The following is a 22,220-nucleotide window of genomic DNA, read 5'->3' as shown; positions in this document are numbered from 1 at the left end:
CTCACAGTACTGCGCCTTCTTTCTCCTCTGTTCTTCCATATAAAGATGCCCTTGGCTTTGGCGTTCTCTGTGTTCCTTGCGCTATCGTGCTGACCTTCCCTTTTCCTGCCTTTCCCTTTTTTATACAGTGCAGACTTCTCCCAGTGTCATTTCCCACTCGGTAAGAGAGGAAGAGTCAGTGTTTGTTGAAGGATAAGAGTTAGTCTTCATGGCTGGACTGCTGGAGGATCCTTAGAGAAAAAGGGGAACCTGCATAATTTCTCAGCCTCCTTCCACGAAAATTACATGCTGTTACCGTCCTCCTTCCGCAGGCATCCTCTTGATCACATGCTTTCATCATGCCTTATGTGCAGCAGGTGTTTGGTTCCCCTTCTCAGCACACCATAGGCATGGCAACAAGCAACTTCGTTATCTTATTACTAAAGCAAAATGTTGCGCAGTCTTTAAGTAATCTTGATACCAAATGAACTTCCCTAGTGCTCTCCCTCCGTGTAACAGCATGCTTCACTTTTCATTTCCCCCAGTTCAAAAGTGCCACGCTTGTGTTTCAAACTAAAAAATAAAGTGCTTAGGTTGCCTTGTTCTCTTTGGTAGTTGTCAGAAATACAAATTTCTGCCCTGCAGCCTTTTTTGGCTTCAAAGATTGCAATATGGTGCTTGGTACAATCTCTCTCTTCCTCTCTCTCCCTCTCTCCCTCTCTCTCTCTCTCCCCCCCTCCCCCTCTCCCCTTTTCTCTTTCACACACACAAAATTACACAAGTCAGGATTACTACATATGCACAAAAGCTTTTTTTGAGGAAAGATAACAGTTTGGAGTTGTGAGCATAAGCCCTCCTCTGATAAAGGAGGAAGACTTTCTCACTAATCTGTGTGCTTTCTTTTGTGGCTTATTGAGGGCTTTCTAAAATATCTTGTAATGAATGAGGTTTTGAGAGAGGTCCTTAGGAAAAGTTCTCTATGTAGCAGGGGGAAAAGGTGAATTATATTTTTGGATCAACATAGAAACCCTTAACCAGCAAAAGGTAAAACTCTTAGATGGGGTTCTCGGTTAATGTGATATTAACAGACATACTGGTTCCAAGAAACAATTGTGTCTGATACAGGGGTTGCTGTGGACATTGCCTTTTTCTCTGAGTGTCTGTGTGATGAGATGGCTGTTGTCCCTTGAAATGTTTAAGTTAAATAACTCCCTGTGCATTGGCATTTTTGTTACTCCGTGGTGTATGGTTCTAACTGCTTACAAAGGTAAAAGTGAGGATTTTCCACTTGAAGGCATTTTGTAATAATATAAACCATTTTCTTGAAATGTGATGGTTTCACTAAAATGTAAGCAGTCATTTTTTTCTGAATAATTTCTTTTTCTTTCAATTACAGTTGACGTTCAGTATTAATTTATATGAGTTTCAGGTGTATAGCTTAGTGGTTAGACATTTATATAATTTACGAAGTCACCCCCTCGATAAGTGTAGTACGCACCTGGCATCATACATAGTTATTAAAATGTAGGCAGTCTTGATTAAAATAGTTTTGATACTAGATGTCTTAGAAAGATAAAGTACAGAGGTTGCAGAAGCAAACCTCATGACTTAAAAAATGGGGAAAGAATGTTACTTGAAGGTTTTAAGTGCTAGGATGGATGCTGAAGGGCATTTGGTTTTGTGTCCTAGAAGGGAAATTTTATAGCACAGCCATGTGGGTTCTTGTGTTAGGCCAAACCTTTGTAGTCACATCATATTTCGAAACATGCTAAAAACAGGCTCCTCAGTGCTTTTCCCATATCCACTTCCCTCCTTGGCTCTGTGGGTCAGTTCTAGAAGCAAAACCCAGGCCTGCTGGCAATGTGGTATCTAAGAGCTGTCACTTAATACTATCTTAGTTTGTCTTTGTCTCTGTACCTTGTAACACGTACTTCTCAGGGCAGAAATATAACTTTTTTAAGGTGCAGGAAACTAGCCCCGTATGTTGCTTGTCATAATACTAAGAATAAGAGTCCTGAATGAAACCAGAGTCTTAAATCTTCCAATTGTCATCACCTAAGAAGTCAGAATCACCAGTTGTTAGTGGAAAGAGGCTTGCTATTTTAAAAAAAAAAAAAAGTGAATTTGTTTGTGGAGTGGCAGTGAGTGTCCCGTGCTTAGAGGTTGAGCTCTGCTCTCTTACCAGCTGTAGGACCTTGGCCAGGTTCTCTGTCTCTCCAGGCCTCAGTTTCCTCATTTGAAAAATGGGTGTGATAGTAGTACCAACCTCATAGTGCTATTGGGAGGATTACACAAGTCTCTGCAAAGCTCTGAGAACGGAGCCTGGTGTGCAGCCCGTGCTCCTGAAGCCTCAGCTCTTGTGCTGTCATCTCAGGGGCTCTTAGGAGGCCAGGCGGCCTGGAAGAAAGGATGAGGGCGGGCAGATGTAATGTGCTTTGTCTCCTTTGAGCTTGTCCACAAGCAAAGTACTACCTGTGCTCGTGGCATTTTATTACAAAGTCATGGCAGCTTTACAAGAAAGTGGGTAAGTGATTGAACAAGTGTATGAAGCTGATCTCTCCTCTTTATCCAAAGTAAAGCTTTAGACACCCCAACAATTCAGATGCATTGAATGGGAAGAATTTAGAAGTGTTCATTTCACCCAGGTTGGTTTTTAAGTGTTGAGGTGTAGGCTCCAACTGTAAGGAATTTTTTTTTAGTGCTTTATTTTTAACTTCTGGCCTTTTGCATGGAAATCCTTGTTTCGCTTTCAAGAAATTGGGAAGATGAGAAATAAGTGACCAACTTAAGGAAGTGTGAATATCTTTACAGACTGTTTGTGGCCTCACCTGGCTAGTAGTGTAATGTTGCCTATGTTTCATACCTATAGGCTGTTTTTATCAGATGGAATGAACTTTCAAGAAAGGATAGGGGGACCCTGATCTAGAACCTGATTCCTTCTGTTGGTGTGGGATCCACATTGGGCTAGCCTCGGCCTCAGCCCCTTCATTAAGGGAATATAAATGGAACCTGTGCTAGCCCCTGAGCGTTCTCTGTTTCTGAATTATTTTGCTGTCTTTGAATGACCTCTTCCATGTTCTTGCAGTTACAGCCCCTGCTCAGAGAGGATACATGTGGCTGTTACGGAAATGGCAGCGTTATTCCCCAAAGTAAGTCACTTCCTGCTTGGTTCAGGTCCTTTTAAATAAACTGCAGGAAATTTCCTTCTGACCTTGGTATTACATTAACCTTGTTGTAGCACAGAGTGTCTTAAATCTGCAAATAGTCATGTAGGGCACTGAAATAATTTTGTTCTACATGAATATTGGTTTTAATAAGACAAGAATGTCTGTGCCCAGCGCTAAAAAGCAAAGCATCAATAGAATAAAATTTTATCTGAAATATTTCGCTCAAGTGGATTAATATTTTTCAAAAACTACGTCAGAGTAACACATACTACTAAAATGTTACTGCATGCACTTTGACCTTTGAGTTAGAGCGCTTTGGCATCTCACATCGTGGGTTGCAAAGCTTGCAGTGTTCTGAGCACCCCCATTGAAAAAGTGCATGGCAAAACTGCTATTCACTATGGAACAGCTGGAGTTGTTTTCAGAAGAATGCTTGTTCCTGCTCTTGGATGTTCACCCTGTACTTCATGGCCAATGGCTGTGTTTTCTGTTTAGAAACCCAAGTCTGATATGGTGAGGACTTCCCTTCGCTTATTGACATCCAGTGCCTACCGACTCCAGTCAGAGTGCAAGAAGACCCTCCCCGGGGACTCTAGCCCACCCACAGACGTCCAGCTGGTCACGCAGCAGGTCATCCAGTGTGCATACGACATCGCTAAGGCCGCCAAACAGCTGGTGACCATCACCACCAAAGAGAACAACAACTGAACAGCGGTGTGCTGACCCTTCTATTTTCTAGGCTTTTCAAAGTCCAGTTACAAATTTAGACATGGAACTCTTCTGATTTTTACCAGAAACAAACATTTAATGAAAGTTTAAAACTTTTTAAAAAAAACCTCAGTATTATTTTTGCATGTTTTCTAACAAATTTTCAACTATTAATTTAACCCACTTGCCTTATTTTGTGACTGTTTGCCAGTTTACTTTCTGATGTTCTGTTGTGCTGTCAGTGACTGTTAGTTAATGATCATGGACTTCCAAAAGCATAGCTTCATTGTTGCAAGTTGGTTACCATTTATTTATCCAGCCCTTAAAACTCCTTGCCTATGGTTAAAACTATAAATGAGATTTTCTTGAGAGAGTTGGGTTAAAAAAAAAAAAAAGCAACGTTATCTGTTCCCTACCAAGCATTGTGCAATAAGTGAATTTTCCAACCTGTTGCAAGAATCTCTAAGTTTGGAGTGTCTCCAAGCAAGTATGTAGAGACAGGACTTTGCCACTTTCTAAAAATAGTGTAACAATCTCTCTTGAAGGAAACAACGAATTGCTCCATTTCTTTTAACTGTTCTATCATGAGATGTTCCTTAATTTTTCTATCTTGATCTTCTGTCTCTTTCTATTTTACTGTCATCCTGAAGTCTCCGTGGCTTCAGATAGGCACTCATCCTCCACGTCATGTGTCATTTGGCCACATCCAGGTAGGAGCACTGCCATGTTATCACCCGTAGTCTACTGCTCTGCCTTACCCCAGGAAACCAAACTTTCCTTCCAGACGTGCAGCAAGAAGAGCATCAGCTCCACAGGCCATAACTCATTCTGCACCACCCCATTCCACTGTCACTGCCATGAACTGTGGGAAGATAAATCATCTACTCCCTGACCTTGTATTGTACCTCTCTGTCATCTAAAACCCAGTTACTCCTTTAACCACTTAAAGCCTTCCCACACGACCTGCTTCACATAGCCGATCACCCTTTATGGACTTCTTGTAAGGTAAGATATATACAATCATCTGAGTTTATTTCTTTTCCATGATCTTGCTGGTATTTAAAAATTGGACAAAAACTTTCAAGAATTCCTTAGAGGATATGTTCTGGCCAACTACCAGCGATCCCAAAGCTATGAAAGAGTACAGGTTTCAGTTCTGGAACATGCTGAGATTGTTTTCTAAGTTGCTAAAGAGACCTTTTGTTCTGAATGCTAAAACATATTCCTGTACTTGCTTATTGAAGCAGTTCTGTGTGAGTGTGGCTCAGACCCTGACCTAGACCAGGGAGGCCAGGTGGTAGTGATGAAGGTGAATGAAGTGAGCCCGGTGTAGAGCAGGAGCAGGGACAGCAGGGGGGCCTAGGGTACACTCAGTGGGCACAGAAGCTCCCCAGCTCTACTTAGGCTGCCAGGTGGAAAAGTGGGCCCAGGGTTGCCAGAGCTTTTATTTCTCAAGAGACTCTAGAAATCTGGGTTTTTTGGTGCCATCTCTTTGTTTATAAATGTTAGCAACTGATCTAGACATTTTCACAGCACACATGTGGGTGAGCTGTGGTCTCTAGGCCTGCAGCTCATAGCCTCTGTCCTGGGGTCCTGTAAACTGCAGTGTGAGGGCCTGGTCTCCCTGGTCACACCTGGCTTAGCCTCAGCCTCATCCGTCACGTGGCCATCCTGTCCTGTGTTGAGTTGCTGTTAGTCTTCGTTTTACCCACATATTTGGTCCCAGGGTGCGCATTCACACACGTGAAGTCAAAATAATCAAAGTTGCCTAAATTCATGCTAAATAAGCCTGTACTTTCACAGAACTGTTTGATTCACAGTCACCTTTACAGCTTGACCGTAAACTGTCATGAAAGGAGCACCGTGATGGTGTCTGCTTTACTAAGTCACTGTGTGTGGATGCTTTCGCTACACTAAGTAGCTTGGGGAAAAGGTCCACATCTCCAAAAGACTCGTCCACTTGCTTATCTGCACAACCCTAAGTGCCATGCTCCTGTCGGATGCTGAGGGGATGTCTCCTTGAGGATGTCTTCTAACTTAAGTTCAAGCACCATCTGAAACCTTCTCTGCATGCTGCACATACTTAGCTGTCCCTCGTCTTTCTTGCAAACACCTGTGCCCTGGAGAAAGTCAAGGAACGTGGGGACCAGCATTTTCAGTTGTAAGAACTCCGCAGAATTTATTAACCCACAGTGCCAAAACTCCAGAAAGAAGTTCCCAGGCGGCGGGACACGTGTTGATAGGAAGGCTGCAAGGCTTCCTTCTCCTAAGTGCCCCACACACTTCCTCAGCCTCACTGAGATCCCGCGTCGGAGGTTCTCTGGTCCTGTTGGCAAATCACCTTGTCCGAACAGTTTTTTGCACATGGGTTCCATAGCCTTGCACTACCGTCTGCTCTTTGTCACATTTTCACCCTTTATTCTCAAACCGCCCTCACCCCTCCCAAAGCTGGTAGGACAGAGGTGCACTTTACAAGACTGGCACTTGCTGAGGAGGCGACAGCTCCACCTGAGCTCCTTTAACTGAAGTCATCTTCTGCCTCAGAATGCAAATAGTTCTTATTTGCCAAAGAACAGTTGGGCCCAAAGATCAAATACAGCATTTCACGCCATCAGAACTGAAACGCACAATTAGGAGCTGTTGTCCAATTCCTCAGGTGACGTAAGCTGCAGAACAAGAGGGAGGCTAGCCCGAGTTCTTTCACAGCAGCTGCGAGCTTCCCAAACATCGAATTTTCCTTCTTTCTGTGTCCTGGTTGAAGGTCACCCTTGTTTTTACAGAAGAAAATGCTGCATAGGAGACTGAAATGCCTTTTACTCGTCTGTTTTAACCATGCCATCCTTTAGTCTGTACTTATTTTTTCATTTTTATTGTACATTCTATTCCTGTAATTATTGTACAACCCTTTAAGCGTTGTAAAATTGTTTTGAAATTTGTGCCTGCTAGTTATGCAATAAACAGGCTCTATAACTGTCCTCGTGGTAGTAATTCTATGGTTCCCATAAGTTAGTTGGTGCTTCCACATACTCTGTCAGAGTTCCGAGGAAGTTCTCACATCACCCCATCTTTAATGAGACGGTATTGAATATGCCTTCACCCTGGGCATTCTCTGTTTCCTCCTCTGTACTTAGCAAATAACTTTATTAAAGAAATTCTGCATCGGGATATCAGTATGTATCCACTCATGGTTTTTAAATTCAGGGTAAGCCGGCTAAGCATAGGTGCCCTCACCTTGTCTTCCCAAGTGATCTGGTTGTGGGGTTAGTTCAGTCTCTTAAGGCCATCGGTCTCTTTTTAACTTTCAGAGAAAGGCCCATGTGGAATATAGATTTATACCTGGGTTCATCAGGGCCACCCTCAGTCCCCAACAGTTGTCCTCTGGAGAGGTGATTTGGGGCTCTTCTCCCAAACAGAAGAAGGGGTGGGGCAGGACCTGGTCATCACAGGTCCCTTCCAAATGAGAGATCTAGGGAAGATGGAGTGTCATCTAGCTTGTCTGAGGTCCCAGAACCAGTAGGTCAGACCCATCAGCTCCCACCCAGAAGCACCTCCTAGGCAGGGCTTCTCAGATAAGCCAGCTTCCAGCCCCTGGAGGGCTCGCAGCAACAGCCCCCAGTTCATCTCTGATCCAACAGCTGTGGGGTGGGGCCTAGGAGTTACACTCTTAGCAGCACTGCTGTAGTCCCATTTTCAGGGCCCCCTTCCCCACCAGGCAGCTCCTTGCCTTTCTGCTTTCAAATATGCTTTTATAATAATTATAGTTACAACTAACACCAATTACTCTGCCGCAGGCACTGTGCTGGGTTTTTTATGTGTGTGGATTAACTCCTTTAATCCTCACAACCCTGTGAAGCAGTACAGGTGAGGAAGTTCACACTCAAGGAGTTGAAGTCCCACGTCGAGGGAAGAGGGGAGCATGTGAGTTATTGTTAGTCAAGTTTGTCTTTTTTGTTGTTGTTAATACTCACCTGAGCATATTTTTTCCATTGATTTTTTTTTTTTTTTTTTTTTTAGAGTAGAAGGGAGAGAGAAACATTGATGTGAGAGAGACACGTCAATTGGTTGCCTCCTGCACGTGCCCCGGCTGGAGCCAGGGATCGATCCTGCAACTGAGGTACATGCCCTTGGCTGGAATCAAACCCCAGATCCTTCAGTATTCAGGCCGATACTCTAACCACGGAGCCAAATTGGCTAGGGCTGTGGATTAAATAACTAAAAATCTATCATTCTACACAACCCACTTTGCAGCAATTAATAAAAGCAACAGTAACAAAGCCTGGAAGTGATGCAGTCAAACCAGAACTTTATTTCACAAGTAATGAACATCTGAAACAGGAATAAATATGAGCATGCACAATGAAAATGGAGCTCAGTGGATCATATCCAAAGAAATTCAAGATAAGAAAATGAAAAACAGATTAAGGATATAGTTTGCAGGTTAATTTGTTTTAATAACACAATGGAAGTGAAAGGCAACACAGCCCTTAGACTCAGGATTTTTAAATAAACTCTGGTTTTTAATAACCTGGAACAGTATTTAGCTGTAATTTACTGAGATACGGATTCTTGAGCACAATGTAACAAAAACTTTACAGAAAGAATATGAAAAAAAAGTCATAAAAATATTGCTGCCAAGGAACTTCTTGTAGAGATTAATCTAGAGCTATGTCACATTGATATAACAGTGGGAAGAGAAACGTTTGGCTAATTTGTGGTTCAGTCTGATCTAGTTTCTTCAGGGTCAATGTCCCTCCTCTGGGTACATAAGTCCTAGAAGGCTGTATGTAGCTTAGACCTTCCTGAGACACCAGAGATCCAAAGTGTCATACCAAAAGGTTAGCTATCCAAGCGACCTTCTGAAGTCCCCTTTTGAGGCTCAGTAACATAGATGTTGGGATCACACTCCCCCCCTCCCCAGTGCTCTATGGAAATTCTACCAAGTGCTTCCTAAAGGAGGGAAGACTCATTTCTCACTACCTTTCCAGAAAGCACCCAAGGACCACATCAGCCTGTCTCAGGGTTCATAGTTCTTTTCTTCAGAAACCAAGATGTGATCCTTTTGGGACCACTAAATTAATAAATCTTACACGTCTGTCTGCAATAGAATAGTTAAATTTAAATGGCAACTTAAAAAATGAAAAACCTCCCCTCATATCTGGCTGGAGGCTTCACTGGAGGTTGACAATTAAGGGTGAGACAACAGGAGATCATGAGTCCTGTCATGGAACACAACTTGTAACTCCTAGCACAGACTTAGAATCTTACATTATTTATGAATATAGTGCAAGACTGTGACAGCACTATCAGTGCGTGACTATAAAACCCCCTTTCTTGAATAAGAAAGGCATGGAAGGGCCTCCTACTGGGTGTTGCATATTCACAACACCTTAAAGTTTGGCCAGACCCTTGATCCATTTTATCATGGACCTGACAGGCTCACTGACCTATTTTCCAGTGACCCTAACACTAGAGCAGAACATTGTAAAACTGTCTGGCGGTTGCATATCAAAGGCCTCAGCACCCTTGTTCTCTGTGCTTCCAGTACCAAGGAAGTCAGTTCCAAGCAATTTTGGGATGTCCATAAGGCTGAAAAAGGAATGAAAACATAAGACTGATTAGATCAGCACTCTCTGGAGCACTGGGAATTAATCCATTGTAAGTAAGAGCTAAAAAGCACAGTATAAATGGCTGTTTTCATTTATAGCCAAAGCAGCTTTAACCCTAAGCCACAAATGAGGCACTTGATGACTTTTTTTAAAGCACCAGCCCTATGTAAGAACATTTTTACATGTGTTCTGTGACACCCTAATCCTGAGACACACACTGATCCATGGCCAAGAAAGTTTAAAATGGTGTCCCCTGCACCTCAAGAGCCTTAGCCAGTTAGGACATTAATGTTCTGCAGCCGGTGTAGTACTTGCTCTGAATGTTTCATCAGCTTCCCAGAGTTATCTGACCACAGAGGAGCCGGCCTTTGTTTTGCAGCACTTTAGAGCACCTGGGTGGCCCTGGTAAAGGAGGGGCAGGGGCTCTGATGTCTGGATAGTTAGGGCCTAGAACCACTGCCTTCACCTCTCACCAGCTGTGGCCAACGCTCTTAGATTGCTATTTGTCCCCAAACAGGGTAACAGGCACACAGCTTAACAGTCAGGACCTCAACCCTTGGTTGCAGCCACAGGAGCCAAGTCAGAATCACGTCAAGGGCTGTAAGAGGCCCCACCAAAGATGAAACAGACCCAGTGTCAAGGTTCCCCACTAGTAGAGAAAAGAAATACAACAGGTGAGCAAGGAAGAATCTGAGCTGGCAGGGAGCAGAGCTGAGCACAGGGCTGTGAACAGTCCTGGGAGAGCAGTGGCTGTCACCTGCAGGCTCCCTACCTTGGGCCGGTATCCCTGCTTGGCCATCATCTTTGCCTCCTGCTCTAACAGGGCATCGGTGAGCTGCTCTGCCTGCTTTGCCGCCTCCTCTTCCTCTGCTTCCTGCTGGTCTGCTTCCCACGCCTGCAACTGGCGCTCTGCAACCTGGACACAGAGTAAGTCATCCTGAGACAAGGCCTACAGGGCAGAGTGCTGCCTCTGACCAAGAGGGAAAGCCTGTGGATCTACCCGAGCTGGAGAATCAGAGGGAAGTGCCAACAGTGGGAAGGGCATTTATGGTATTGGAGACGTTATGTGCGTGGTAATATGTACCTTGTATGAAACTCTGGATGTGGTCATGTGTTTGGAAGATTTTGTGTTACCTATTAGGTACAGAACTGAATAAGTAGAAAATTGTGGCCAGTGAACAAAATGCTTTCAGATGCAGACAGGAATGAGAGGTGGTGGGCAGTAATGACAGCCTTGCTCCACAGGAGGATGTGGAGTGGAGCTTGAGCTACAACCAGCAGGGTCAGGGTTTCAGGTGGGACAAAAAGGAATGCACTGAGCTCCCAGACAAGGCCAGTGGTGCCAGGAGTGGAAATAAGCCCAGGGCCTCTGACTCCTGGGCCACCATGATGCAGGCACCACTGCAGGCCCTGCTGCCGCAGCTCTCATCCCCCTTGCTAGGCTGCCTCCTGCCCAGGGACTTTCGGCCCTACCTGGGCTTCCAGCTCCCGTTTCCTGGCTGATTTCAGTTCTTCACTCTCCTCTTTCTCACGACGAGCTGACTCTCTTGCCTCCTCAAGGTTTTGAATAAGCTGCTCCCTGTGTCTTAGGGATTCCTCTTGGGCCCTTCGGTTTTGTTCAATCTTTTCTTGTATTTGTTGTTGTCTCCCTGTCAGGACCTAGCCTCAGCAGAAAGGAAAAGGAAAGGTTTTAGTTCGACTCTAACAAATACCAGTTCTGCAAGCTGTGGCCAGGCTGCAGCTCCACCTGCCCAGGCACCGACCAGCCCACATCCATCACAGCGGGGATTACCTCAGTCATGAGTCTATCTCGTGCGCTCCTCTCTCGGGCCCACTCTGCCTCTCTCTTTTCCCACATCTCCTTGGCTTCCTCCCTAGGGAAACACAAGACAGTGACAGCAGGCTCCTTACCAATGGCAGACAGGAACTAAAGGTCCAAAGCATCAGGTGGCACACACCTGTGGGGCCAGCCTTCAAATAAATCTCTCCACACAAACTTTGAACAGATTAAGGACACGTTCACAAGAAGTGTTCCTATAGTAAGTACTTTAAGTGACCTTCTTACGACTCCATCTCTTTATAAAAAACACTTCGATGCCTTATACCTGGGCCATTTAAACACTGAAGTGAATGAAACCGTCAAGGCTCTAGAGGAGGGGCACTGTCAGTGCCTGAGCTCTGTTGCCACGCTCCTGGGGTCCCTGCTAGCTCACCCTGTGGCCTGATGCAAATGAGTGAGTGACTTCCCCCAGTCCCCATGACCCCAGTACCAACCACTTGGCTGGAGTATCTGGCATACAAGTGCTCAATAAATGTTACCTGTTATTTATTTCAATCTACTATGTTCATTTTTAGGATCCATTTATATAGACCTAAGAAGCATGCAACATCTCCATAATGTATAACAATTTCCTTTCAAACTTTTAAGATTTTAGATGAACAGATCCTTACTCTAAACCCTAGTGATTTCCATCTTAAATAACCTAACCTAAAGGAAACACCCTCACAAGCCAGGTCCTAACAAAGATGTGCTCCTCGTGAAAGACGGATACATCACCAAGGACAGGTGTTTCAAGAACAGACCACCCTCAGAGGCCTGCGGGGCTGCCAGGTCCCAGAGCAGAGGCCAAGAGTGTCCAGCTTACGCAGCTGCCGCCTCTCACCTCAACAGCATCTGCAGCTCTGCCTCCCGCTCCCTCTCCAGCTGCAGTTGCTCCTCGAGGACCTGCCTCATCCAGGCCACGTCAGCCAGGGCCTGCTCCCGCCGCGCCGAGTGCACAAGCCGGGTCTCCTCCTCCTCCTCCAGGAGCGCCTGCAGGATACGCTTATCGGCCTCCTAGAGGAGGGGGGGGGGGAGCACAGTGGGTGAGGGGCGGAGCCCTGTGGCAGCCCCTCTCGTCTCTGGACCCAGCTCTGAAAGCAGACACTCGTGATGCTGCCAAATGTTCTCCACATAGAGATGGGAAGATGTTGGGATGGTTTAAAACGACATCAAAGAGGCCCAGGAGCTGTTCTGTGCCTAAAGGGAGACCCCTCTGCCACCACACCCATGTCCCTGCTCTCAGACACATCTGGTAGCACAGCTTTTTAGAACACAATTTGACAGCAATTCCACTTCTGAAAACATAGACTCCAGAGACACAAATGCAGAGGTAAGCACAAAATACTCACTGTAGCCGCTATGTAAGAGGGAAAACTCAGAAACAACCCAAACACCCATTGCTAGGGAATAGCTATTCTGTACATCTGTGCAGTGGAACGCCGTGCAAGAGGGCGGGAGCTCCGCAGGCCTGAGACAGGAAAGACGCCCTTGGGAAAAGCCACATGGTGCTGCCACGAGGACCCTGCCTGCAGCAGGCAGGGATGGGAGCAAACGGGTTTGCTCACTCACGCCCCTTGTCCGCCTCTCAGGGAGGGCGCCCATCAAAATACTGGACAGGGATCCTGAGCAGCCAGTAAAAAAGAACAAGCTCAATCTAAATAGACTGATCATAAAGTGTGAGATTTATCGTTAGGTAAATATGCTCAGGAGTACAACTTCAAGCACATTTTTTTAAAAACCACCACTTGCCTATGTGTGTAAGTATATCTAGAAGGAGACATGCCGAAGAGACTGCTCTGGGGAGGGGCGCAGACTGCAGGGGCTGGACCAGGGGGAATCTGACTTTGTGTTTTACTTCGTACAAGGATGCAGTCATTCCTGAGCAATGGAAAACATGTTTTTCAAAAGAGGGTGAAAGAAACACCAGGTTTTCTCTTATAACTTACCAGTTCCTCTTGGATCTGCTGTGCACGTCTATTGAGTTGCACGTTATACTGATGTCTCAAAAAGCGTCTAAAAATGAACAAAACATAGGTTGCCCTCAGCGTCTTACAAAGAATTAAACGCAGGTTAGACAGCTACGTACTATAGGGGGTATCCTTTCTGGTTTCAGGAATACGAAGGCAAGTGTGAGAAAAGAGAGATCTGAGAGCAGGACGGACACAACCCTTTTCCACGCACCCCAGCTCCGCCTTCCGCCGCAGTGCTGCCATCTGCTTCCTCTCCTCCTCCAGCCTCTCCAGCTCCCACCGCTGCTTCAACAGATTCTCCTGTTCCTTCTTCAGTTTGGTGGCCTGTGGTTACAATGATGGTAACCCCCATTAAGATCATGAGAATCAGAGCTCCCTTCATTCCTCACCTCTGTTTTCAGCAGACCTATGTGACAAGGGCTGGCCTGGCCACCTGGTGATCGTAATCCCCTCCCACCTCTGGGCTCTGAGCCCTTTGCCCCAGATTAACTCACTCATTCATCCCAGCCCAGATGGGCCATTTCTTGCAAGAGCCTTTCCCAACCCTGTGGACCAGAAAGAGCCCCATGCTCTGTGCTCCCAAAGGACCCTGTATTGTCCATGTTTTACTGTGACTTACCATCTGCCTCCTCCACCTGCCACTGCTTCCGCCATGAGGGCAAGGTCTGTGGGCCTTGCTCACAGCTGTATCTCTAGCTCCTAGCCCAGTGCTTAGCACCCAGAATAGGTAGTGGGCACTAAGACCTAGTTCTTGAATCACTCAGGCCTGGGGAAGGGGGTGCTTCCCTCCTCTGAATGGGGAGATCCCTCCTCTCAGGGAAACTGCACAGTATTCTCAAACTAGCCTCTTGGACCAAAGACCTTCACGGTTTGTGCCTTGAGACCAAAAACCTGCTAGCCAGGGATAGCTGTGTGCTAGATCATCAGACTAAGTCAAGTGTACATAGTGCTGGAAACTCCAAGTTCTAAGAAGGCTCTCAGACAGCAGGTCCCGAAACACGTTGGAGAGAACAGGCATTATTGTCTCCATATGGCTAACATTCTAGAATGTGGGCACACAAGACAACCCAGGAGTATGGAAAAGCTGTAGATGGCTATAAATGTCAGGAGGGAGAACCCAGCATTGCTGCATTTCTTAGAATCACCTCCCCCATATGATCTCTTTAGAATAGCTTTTGAAATGCCCATTTTATAACAGACAGCTAAGAGGAGGCCATGTGGCCGTGGTGTGGCCTCACCTCCATCTCCTTCACCCTCAACTCCTCCATCTGCTGCTGCAGCGCCACAGCCTGGAGCGTATCCTCCAGCCGCCTCCTCTCCTCTTCTGCTCTCATCCGATCCAGCGCTTCCCTCCGGGCCGCTGCACATTCATTTTCATACTGGGTGTTCTCTTCCTCCTCTGTGGCTTCTTGCTACGTGGGGCCACATGAGCTGAGATCAGTAACTGTCACACGCGGCCAGCAAAGACCCAGCTCCTGCAGCATTCAGCTCCTCCCGAAGCGTCTGTGCCAGAGCAGGCCAGTGCTCGGCTGCGCCCCTGCGCCCGGCGCTCACTGTGGGAACCGCGGGACTGAGATGCGGAGCTGGGGGACCACGCAGCACAGTGCCAGGCACCGAGGGGGGGCTCAAGCACACGGGACCATTTCCAGAGTCAGACCACACCTGCTTTTTCTCTTCTTTCTGCGTTTCCCAGGAATTTATCACATGCTTCTTGTGAAGGTCCGATTCTATCTGAGGATGAGAAGGAGATGATTCATTTCCTCTCTGGTTCATCTAACAGACATTCGCTGGGAGCCCAGGGACATGCACTGAAATGTGACCATGACTTCCTTCTGTGAGGACTCAGAGTGGCCCAGGTATCTGGTAAGGGAGCACGCGATGACCCTGATTCAAGTCAATTAGAAAACCAAAGGACCAGGGTTCTAAACTCGAGTTGGAACAAAGTAACAGAAACTTTTCTCCCATTGCACCCCTGCTTAAAACCATCCAGGCGCTCCCCATGCTTCCGGGGAAAGCACACAAGGCTGCCCGAGGTCTGGCCCCATCTGCCTTACCAGCCTCAGCTCTTGGGGCTTTCCCTCCCTGACATCCAGCCTCCCGGCCACTCATAGCTCCCTGGACTTGCGCTGCTCTCCTGACTCAGGCCCCATTCTCACACAGCTGCCTCAGTCCAGAATGTTCTCACCTCACCTCTACACCATCAAATTAATGCTCATGTCCGTCTAAACTCCTCCACCCCAGCAACTCCTCTGGGACGCCTGCCTGATCTCCACTGAACTGGGGGCACTGTCCTGATGCCCATCTTCCCAATCTGCCCAGCAGCCTGCATCCTACACTGTAATGAGCTGCCCACTGTTTCCCCTACTAGACTGGGAGCTCCCTAGGAGTGGTGGACCACCCCTAGTCTGCACAGCCACACAGGTGGACATTAACAGTATTCAAGAAACAGTGTTAAACAAATGAACTAGATCTGCATGATGCTCTTTTCAGGTGGCTGGAGTGTTCCCCTCTGTCTCAACCCAGCACAAAATGCAAGTCTAAAACAAGTAAGGAAACTCAGTTTCATCTACTTAGGCAAATCAACGGAAAGATCTCCTTGGTTTTCACCTCTCGAAGTTTGGGGTCATTCTTTTTCCAGTGTTCGTACAAAAGCTGTTCAGCAATCTGTCAAGAAAACAAAGAAAGCCTAATGTCGCTTTTCAAATCTATTGGCATTTCAGATAACCCACAATGGAAGTCACTCAGACTAACAGTGCCACCACTGGCATGCTGTCACCACACCGCCCTTCAAACCTGGCCTTGCACCCATGGCTCCAGGAGCCAGACACCTGAGTGGAACCAGATGGCGCTGACAAATGCCTCTTACAATGGTGACGGAAGGTGCCAAAATCCAATGTTACATATGGGTCCTAGATGCTACAGATCTCCTTCAAAATATACAGCAGGCTTAGAAACACAGATTGGGGCTCACCATTCTACACAACTACTTTGGAAGATAAAATACACAAGTCCCAGGCCTTGGGGGGCCACAGAACTGGAATAAAGAAAAAAGAACTTGGATGTAATGATTTAAAGGGCCAACGACAACAAAGACGACTCATGCAAAACACACAAGGACAACTTAGAGTAAACACCTTCCCAGCTGGCTCTGGAGTTAACTGCCATCTCATCAGACCAGAACACACAGGGGTGACCCACATGCACATCCCTGACAGGCTGGGGACGTGCCTAAGGGTGATGAGAATTTACCAGTTTCCTTTGCTCTTCCCGGGCTGACTTGAGATTCCTGTGTTGCTCCCGGATTCTTTTTTCCCGCAAGTTCATGCTCAGCCTCAGCTCCTCCAGTTCTCTGGCCAGCAGGTCCTGTTCCTCTAGCAGAAGCTGCTGAAGTCTCTCCCGTCTGGCCTCCAGATGCCTCCTCTTCTCCTCCTTCATCTTCTCGCGCTGGTAGGCGTGCATGCTGGGTGAGAAGGAGCCCACCGTAAACCAGTTGTGCCACAGCCATACGGGTCACTCTGCTGCATGGGTAGAGAGGCTGAGGTACGTACAACACGGTGACATGAAAAGGGGTGTCCAGCCAAAGTTAACAGAGCAGGTCCCAGAACACTATGCATGACAGAATCTTGTTTTTGCAATAAGAAAACATAAATACGCTTATATACACACATGATAATAGTGCTAGCAAATATTATTTGAGCAATTAACATGTACCAGGTAAAACCATGGATGGTTCATCATGTAAACCTAAGAAGTAGGTTCTGTTTCAGCCCCACTTCACTGATGAGGAAACTGAGGCTCACTCAAGCAGCAACACGGTCAGGATTTCTGTCTAAGTCTGTCTGACTCCAAAGCCTCTGCTTTTTAACTTCCATATTTTTACAGGTGTTTTTATAAAAATGGATGTAGGTGTGTGTATATATTTATACACAAACACAAATGGGAAAATGTATGGGAGGACATGCACTCAGGCTGGGGACATGAGGTCACAAGGAAACTTCCAGATTCTACATAAGTTTCATATCATTTTGTTTTTTTTTCAATGCAAATGTATTACTTTGCTGATTATCTGTTTTTCAATTTCCAGTTAGAAAAACATCACCAGGCAGGCAATCCATGCTGTCCAGCAACTCCCTTGAGAAAACATGCTATCAAGCCATATTCTCCCAGGTTAAGGCTACATCTCCTGACGAGCAAGTGTCCGCCCGCCTGCCTCCATCCAGTGTCGGTCACCGCACAGTTACCTCCGCTGATAGGAGGTCTTGGAGCTCCATTCTGCCTGTTTGGAGCTGCAGACGTTAGACATCTTGAAGTAGCGGCTGTTCTCATCCCACTGCTGTCGAAGCCGGGCCTCCTGCTCTCGGTGTCGCTGCCGCGCTAGCTGCTCATCCAGGGGCCTCCGGCTACACCAGTAGGAGGGCAGTGTGGGGAGTGCCATCTAAGAACAGCAGTGTAGGAAAATGAGCTTGCTGCCACCCCCAGGAACCCTCTCAAGCTTGGCCTCACCCCTCGGCTGCACACTGGAATGGAGATGGAGCCTAGGCCCCACTCTGGACCAATTAAATCCAAAAAGTCATAGTGTAGGCCCCAGGCATCTGCATTTTTTAAATCATTTGCCATCAGGGCTGCAAATCATAGACTTAAATAAGCCTGAACTGCACCCAGCTGTGGTACAGACATCATCAAGGGCACTGCAGAGAGACAGGGAACCAGTCCTAGCAACGCTGGACCAGGCACACTGGGGGGACTTTCATGCTCCACGTAAAGTAACGGATAATCTAAGGAACATGTCAATGGGCCAAGTTCTTGAAATACATGATCTTTTTCATTACTGTCACCCCATTACTTGACAGGGGAAGACACTTAAGTCCAAAGAGGTAAAGTGACTTCCGCAAGATCACAAAGCAAAGAAGAGGAAATAAGAGAGCGGGGATCCTAATTCCTGTCGGTCGGAGGCCAGGGCCCGGGCTCTGTCAGCCCCCAAAGTGTCACATCTGGAAGTGCTCTGCGTATAGCATGGAGGACCGGTCCCTCACCATACTGATGGAGACACTGCGACCGGTCACCGAGCAGTCTGGGGGCCCAAATAGAGACTTGAAAGGATGCCGTTTCCTCTGACCCCAAAGCTGCCCCGTGTGCAGGTCCAAAAGCGCTTGGCGGGCTATGACAATGCTTAAGGGACGTCCGTTGAATAAGCAAAAGGCCTGGGTCCGCGCCAAGTCTCAAATTCCGAGGCCACCAGACGGGGGGAGGGGTGTAATCTGCACCCACGGCCGAGTCCAGCCTCGGCTGCCCGGGTATAACCTCCGTCTCGGGACCGGCAGGCTCGACACGCTTTTTCCCTCGCCCTTGGATGCTGCCGACCGATTAATCTTCGCGCCGGGCGCCGAGAAACTTAAGGTTCCGGTTCCAGTTCCGGTTCCGGTTCCAGACCGGCCACCAAGCTGGGCTGCTGCCCTGAACCGGTCGATGCGCACCCCTCTCTCGGCCTCAACATACACACGTGACAAAAAGGGTCACAAAAAAGCGGCGGACCCAGAGCGCGGCGGGAGCAGGGTGAGCACGGACGCGGGGCCCGGTGCGCCCTGCGCTCGCGTCGGGGCCGCCCGCCGGGGTTCCCGCCAGCGCGAAGCCCCCGCGGCCGGGCTCCGCGGGTGCCGACCCCCCAACGCCGGCTCCCGGCCGAGCCCAAGCCCAAGCCCCGACTCACGTTTCTTTGTGCCCCGCAGTTTCCGAAGAGTCCCCTGGTCGGAGATCCCGAGCGTCCCAAGCAACCGCGCTAATCCCGAGGCGGACCGTTTCCCAGCGCGTTCCCCGGCGACGGAGCGCCGCGAGGGCCAAACCCCTCCAGCGCGACCCGCGCCGCGCGGAGGCGGAGGCTGTCTTATCTCTGGCGCCGCCTCGTGGTGGGAGGGAGATCGATCGCCAGCAGCGCTAGTTCCCGAAACAAGAATCGGTTCAGTACACAAAATTCAGGATGGTTACCTAGGGGGTAAAGGTGAGGGTGGGGGGGAAATCGGAGGGATGCTATAGGGGAGGAGAATATAAGCCAGTGGTTCTCAAACCTGACTGCACATGAGAATCAGCTGGGTAGGTCTTAAAAATGCAGATGCCCAGACCAAACTCCAGGCAAATCCCACCGGGTTCTCTGAGGGCATCAGTGGCTGCCTAAGCTCCCCAGCTGCGTTCACTGTGCAACCAGCTGGGGAATCACTGGTGCAAGTAGATATAAGTTACTAGTAGCTTCCTGCTGCCTTAGATTGGTTGTAGGTTCAAGGGGGTTCATTCTATTAGTCTATTTTATGACTCACATGTGCTATACGTGTTATTTTATGTATCAACTATTCCATTTCAAAGATAATGAAACATGGCCACAAGTTCGTTTTCTCTTCTTTCGTTTTCCCATTCTCTTCATTTTTTCCTTCCCTTTATTCATCCGTTCCTTTATTCCTTTCTGTTTTTCCTGAATGCAGTATAGTATCCTGCTGAACGTCGTGGCCTGTGCATTCCAACCTACACCATGCTGGTTGTGGGGTCTTGGGCAGGTCACCTCATCTCTCAGCATCCTCATCTGTGAAGTAAGAATGTTAAAATAATTGAAAGGTGGCCATTAGATGGGGATGGCTCTCATGCCTCAGTAGCCTGTGCAAGCAAACCAAAACCTAAGCCAGAATCAATGCCCCAGAATCCGAGAAAATTTAACTTAAGAACCACCAATCACAAACGGCGAACTCACCTTTCCCAAATAAGGTGACTGCTTAATCTGTAGCCAATCAAATAATTTTCCTTGCTTTGATACCTTGTCTTCTCTATAAAAGCCTCTCCCCCACCTTTGGTTTGCCACAGCCCAGTTTGAATTGATGTATGCTCAAATAAACTCTTGAAAAATGTTAATGTGCCTTAGTTTACCTTTTCACAAGACTACCAACAGAGCTGCTTTCTAGGGCTGCCTTTGTGAGAGGAAATGGAGATTTAAGCTGCGAGCACCCAGGAGTAGAGCACCTGGTACATCTCAGGTAGGCACGCTTTCTTTCACATATCCCTCTGGGCCTCCTCTGCCCAATGGCCATTGTCACCAGCCCTCTTCTAACCTCATGATCACACATCTGCCTGTAGCTCATCAAGCATCTTTACTCATATCTTTTCCTAGCATGGGAGGAGAAAACAGGAATGGGGAGATGACACAGATGCAGCTCCCCACTGACTGAAATGTGACGGTGCTGGAGGCCGTGCCATGCCCTCACTTAATTAGCAGGTGGCATTGCCAAGGCACACGTATCTACCCTGGGTTTTAAGCATTTCAACATCAGCCACTCCAGCTTCTCACCTGGGCGAGGCTCCCACCCACTCTGACGACAAAGGATGCAGAAGTAGACAGGTGAGCTCAAAGACCCTGGGGCCATGGGGCTGCCTCTCAGAGCCCCAGTTTCATGTTTCAATAGTAATAACAACAGGAATAATAATAAATCTGGGTATTCCATGAAAAAAAAAAAGTGGGTAAAAAAACAAACAGTGGGTTTCACTAGAGGACAGGATTAGGGGCAATTTTAATTATTATTTCTCTCTAGGTTTTTTATTGTACAGTGGTCACTGTTATTTGTGTAATTTTTTAAAAAACAGTGCCTTGGTTGGTTAATCATAACCACCTGCATTTCCATCGTGCTTTGTACTTTCTGAGGTGCTTTCAATGCATGGGTGGCTCTCAGCCCTGGCTGCAGGTCTGAATCATCTAGAGAGAATTTTGAAATCCTGACGCTTGATCCCTGAGACAGAAGTTCTGATTTAAATAGTCAGGGATGGGGCCTGGGCACCTGTATTTTGAAATAAACTTTTAATATCAGAATAGCTTTTAGATTGACAGAAAAAATCACAAAGGTAGTACAGAGAGTTCCCTGATACTTTGCACCCAGTTTCCCATGTTATTAACATCCTGGGTACATTACATACTTCTCAACATTTTGAAGAAGAGGCTACCCGGACCCCCGTTTTACAGATGAGGAAACTGAGGCACACAGTATGTCATTTGCCCAAGGTCACACAACTACTAGAAGTAGCAGAGCTAGGCTTTGATCCCGTGTCTGTATGTCAGGCGCCAGAGTCCGTGCTCCTATCTGCTCCTTTGTGTCCTCATTTTGGATGCTCCGATTCTGTATATGATTCACCCCTGTTAACAGCATGGGGCCTGCCCTGGCTGGGTAGCTCAGTCGGTTAGAGCGTCATCCTGATACACCAAGGCTGTGGGTTCTATCTCGGGTCAGGGCACATACAAGAATCAACCAATGAGTGTATCAATAAGTAGAACAGCCCTGGCCGGTTTTGCTCAGTGGTTAGAGCGTTGGCCCGCAGACTAATGGGTCCTGGGTTCAGTTCTAGCCAAGGGCATGTACCTCGGTTGCAGGCTCAGCCCCGGTTGGGGCACGTGCATTGGAGGCAACCAATTGATGTGTCTCACACCAATGTTTCTCTCTCTCCCCCTCTCTCCCCTTTCTACGCTGTCTGAAAAGCAATGGAAAAAATATCCTCAGGTCAGGATTTAAAAAAAGAAAGTGGAACAACAAATTGATGTTTCTCTCTCTCTCCATCTCCCCCACCCCCCCCTCAAGTCAATGTCTAAAAGTCTGGTCTGAGGAAGCTCAGTAAGTGATCATGGAACTGAATGGACTAAAGGAAGCCACCTTTCTACTTTCATATTCTCCAATTTACTAAGAAGGGTAGTTGGCTGTGACAATGCCAGTGACACGGTTGGGTTTCCTCAGAGCGTTTTTCCCGAGGCTGTCCACGTGGGCCCAAGGATGAGGCGAAGTTTCTCCCTAGTCTCTACTCTGTGCTGTTTAAATGCCCAAAGTACTATTTTCACCCAGGAACTGAAAAAAAAATGTTCCAATATTTAGCTGTAGTGTGCTGCTCTGTTTTCCCGGGACAGCCTGCTGGCGGATGTCGCCGTTTCCTCAACCAGGGAGCTGCAGCAGAC

The 22,220-nt window shown here is 47.4% G+C and overlaps 2 protein-coding genes across 7 annotated transcripts in view; one reads left to right on the top strand and one right to left on the bottom strand.

The window, feature by feature from the left end:
• GIT2 (GIT ArfGAP 2) overlaps nt 1–6,829 on the top strand; it is a 42,611-nt gene extending 35,782 nt beyond the window's left edge. For all 6 annotated transcript variants that reach the window (XM_087828427.1, XM_016201569.2, XM_016201571.2 and 3 more), the window contains 2 exons: nt 3,065–3,128; nt 3,642–6,829. In XM_087828427.1, coding sequence (XP_087684553.1) covers nt 3,065–3,128; nt 3,642–3,854 — 277 coding nt within the window. In that variant the 3' untranslated portion in view covers nt 3,855–6,829. The remainder of the gene's footprint in view (nt 1–3,064; nt 3,129–3,641) is intronic.
• A 1,308-nt stretch (nt 6,830–8,137) lies between these two features.
• Nucleotides 8,138–19,074, bottom strand: TCHP (trichoplein keratin filament binding). The gene is made up of 13 exons (XM_087828381.1): nt 18,960–19,074; nt 17,494–17,687; nt 16,502–16,712; nt 15,860–15,916; nt 14,915–14,983; nt 14,491–14,664; nt 13,464–13,576; nt 13,229–13,295; nt 12,124–12,296; nt 11,253–11,334; nt 10,934–11,119; nt 10,233–10,376; nt 8,138–9,440 (listed from the first exon to the last, which is right to left on the bottom strand). Exons 2-13 carry the CDS (start codon nt 17,685–17,687, stop codon nt 9,408–9,410), a joined length of 1,503 nt encoding a protein of 500 aa, XP_087684507.1. The 5' UTR covers nt 18,960–19,074; the 3' UTR covers nt 8,138–9,407.
• Between the last annotated feature and the right edge of the window lie 3,146 nt (nt 19,075–22,220).

Source organism: Miniopterus natalensis, chromosome 20 (assembly GCF_054644295.1).
Source record: "Miniopterus natalensis isolate mMinNat1 chromosome 20, mMinNat1.hap1, whole genome shotgun sequence".
Classification (NCBI taxonomy): domain Eukaryota; kingdom Metazoa; phylum Chordata; class Mammalia; order Chiroptera; family Miniopteridae; genus Miniopterus; species Miniopterus natalensis.
Note: the sequence above shows the minus strand (reverse complement) of the source record. Positions and strands in the feature narration are given on the sequence as shown.

Bases quoted from the DNA above. Each gene is read 5' to 3' on its own strand.
- TCHP (XM_087828381.1), bottom strand. From the start codon at position 17,687: ATGGCACTCCCCACACTGCCCTCCTACTGGTGTAGCCGGAGGCCCCTG. The intron at 12,297-13,228 runs GTAAGTTATAAG...CCCCTCCTCTAG, and splicing joins AGCAGATCCAAGAGGAACTG to GAGGCCGATAAGCGTATCCT. The intron at 9,441-10,232 runs GTAGGGAGCCTG...TTCCTTTTTCAG, and splicing joins AGCAGGGATACCGGCCCAAG to CCTTATGGACATCCCAAAAT.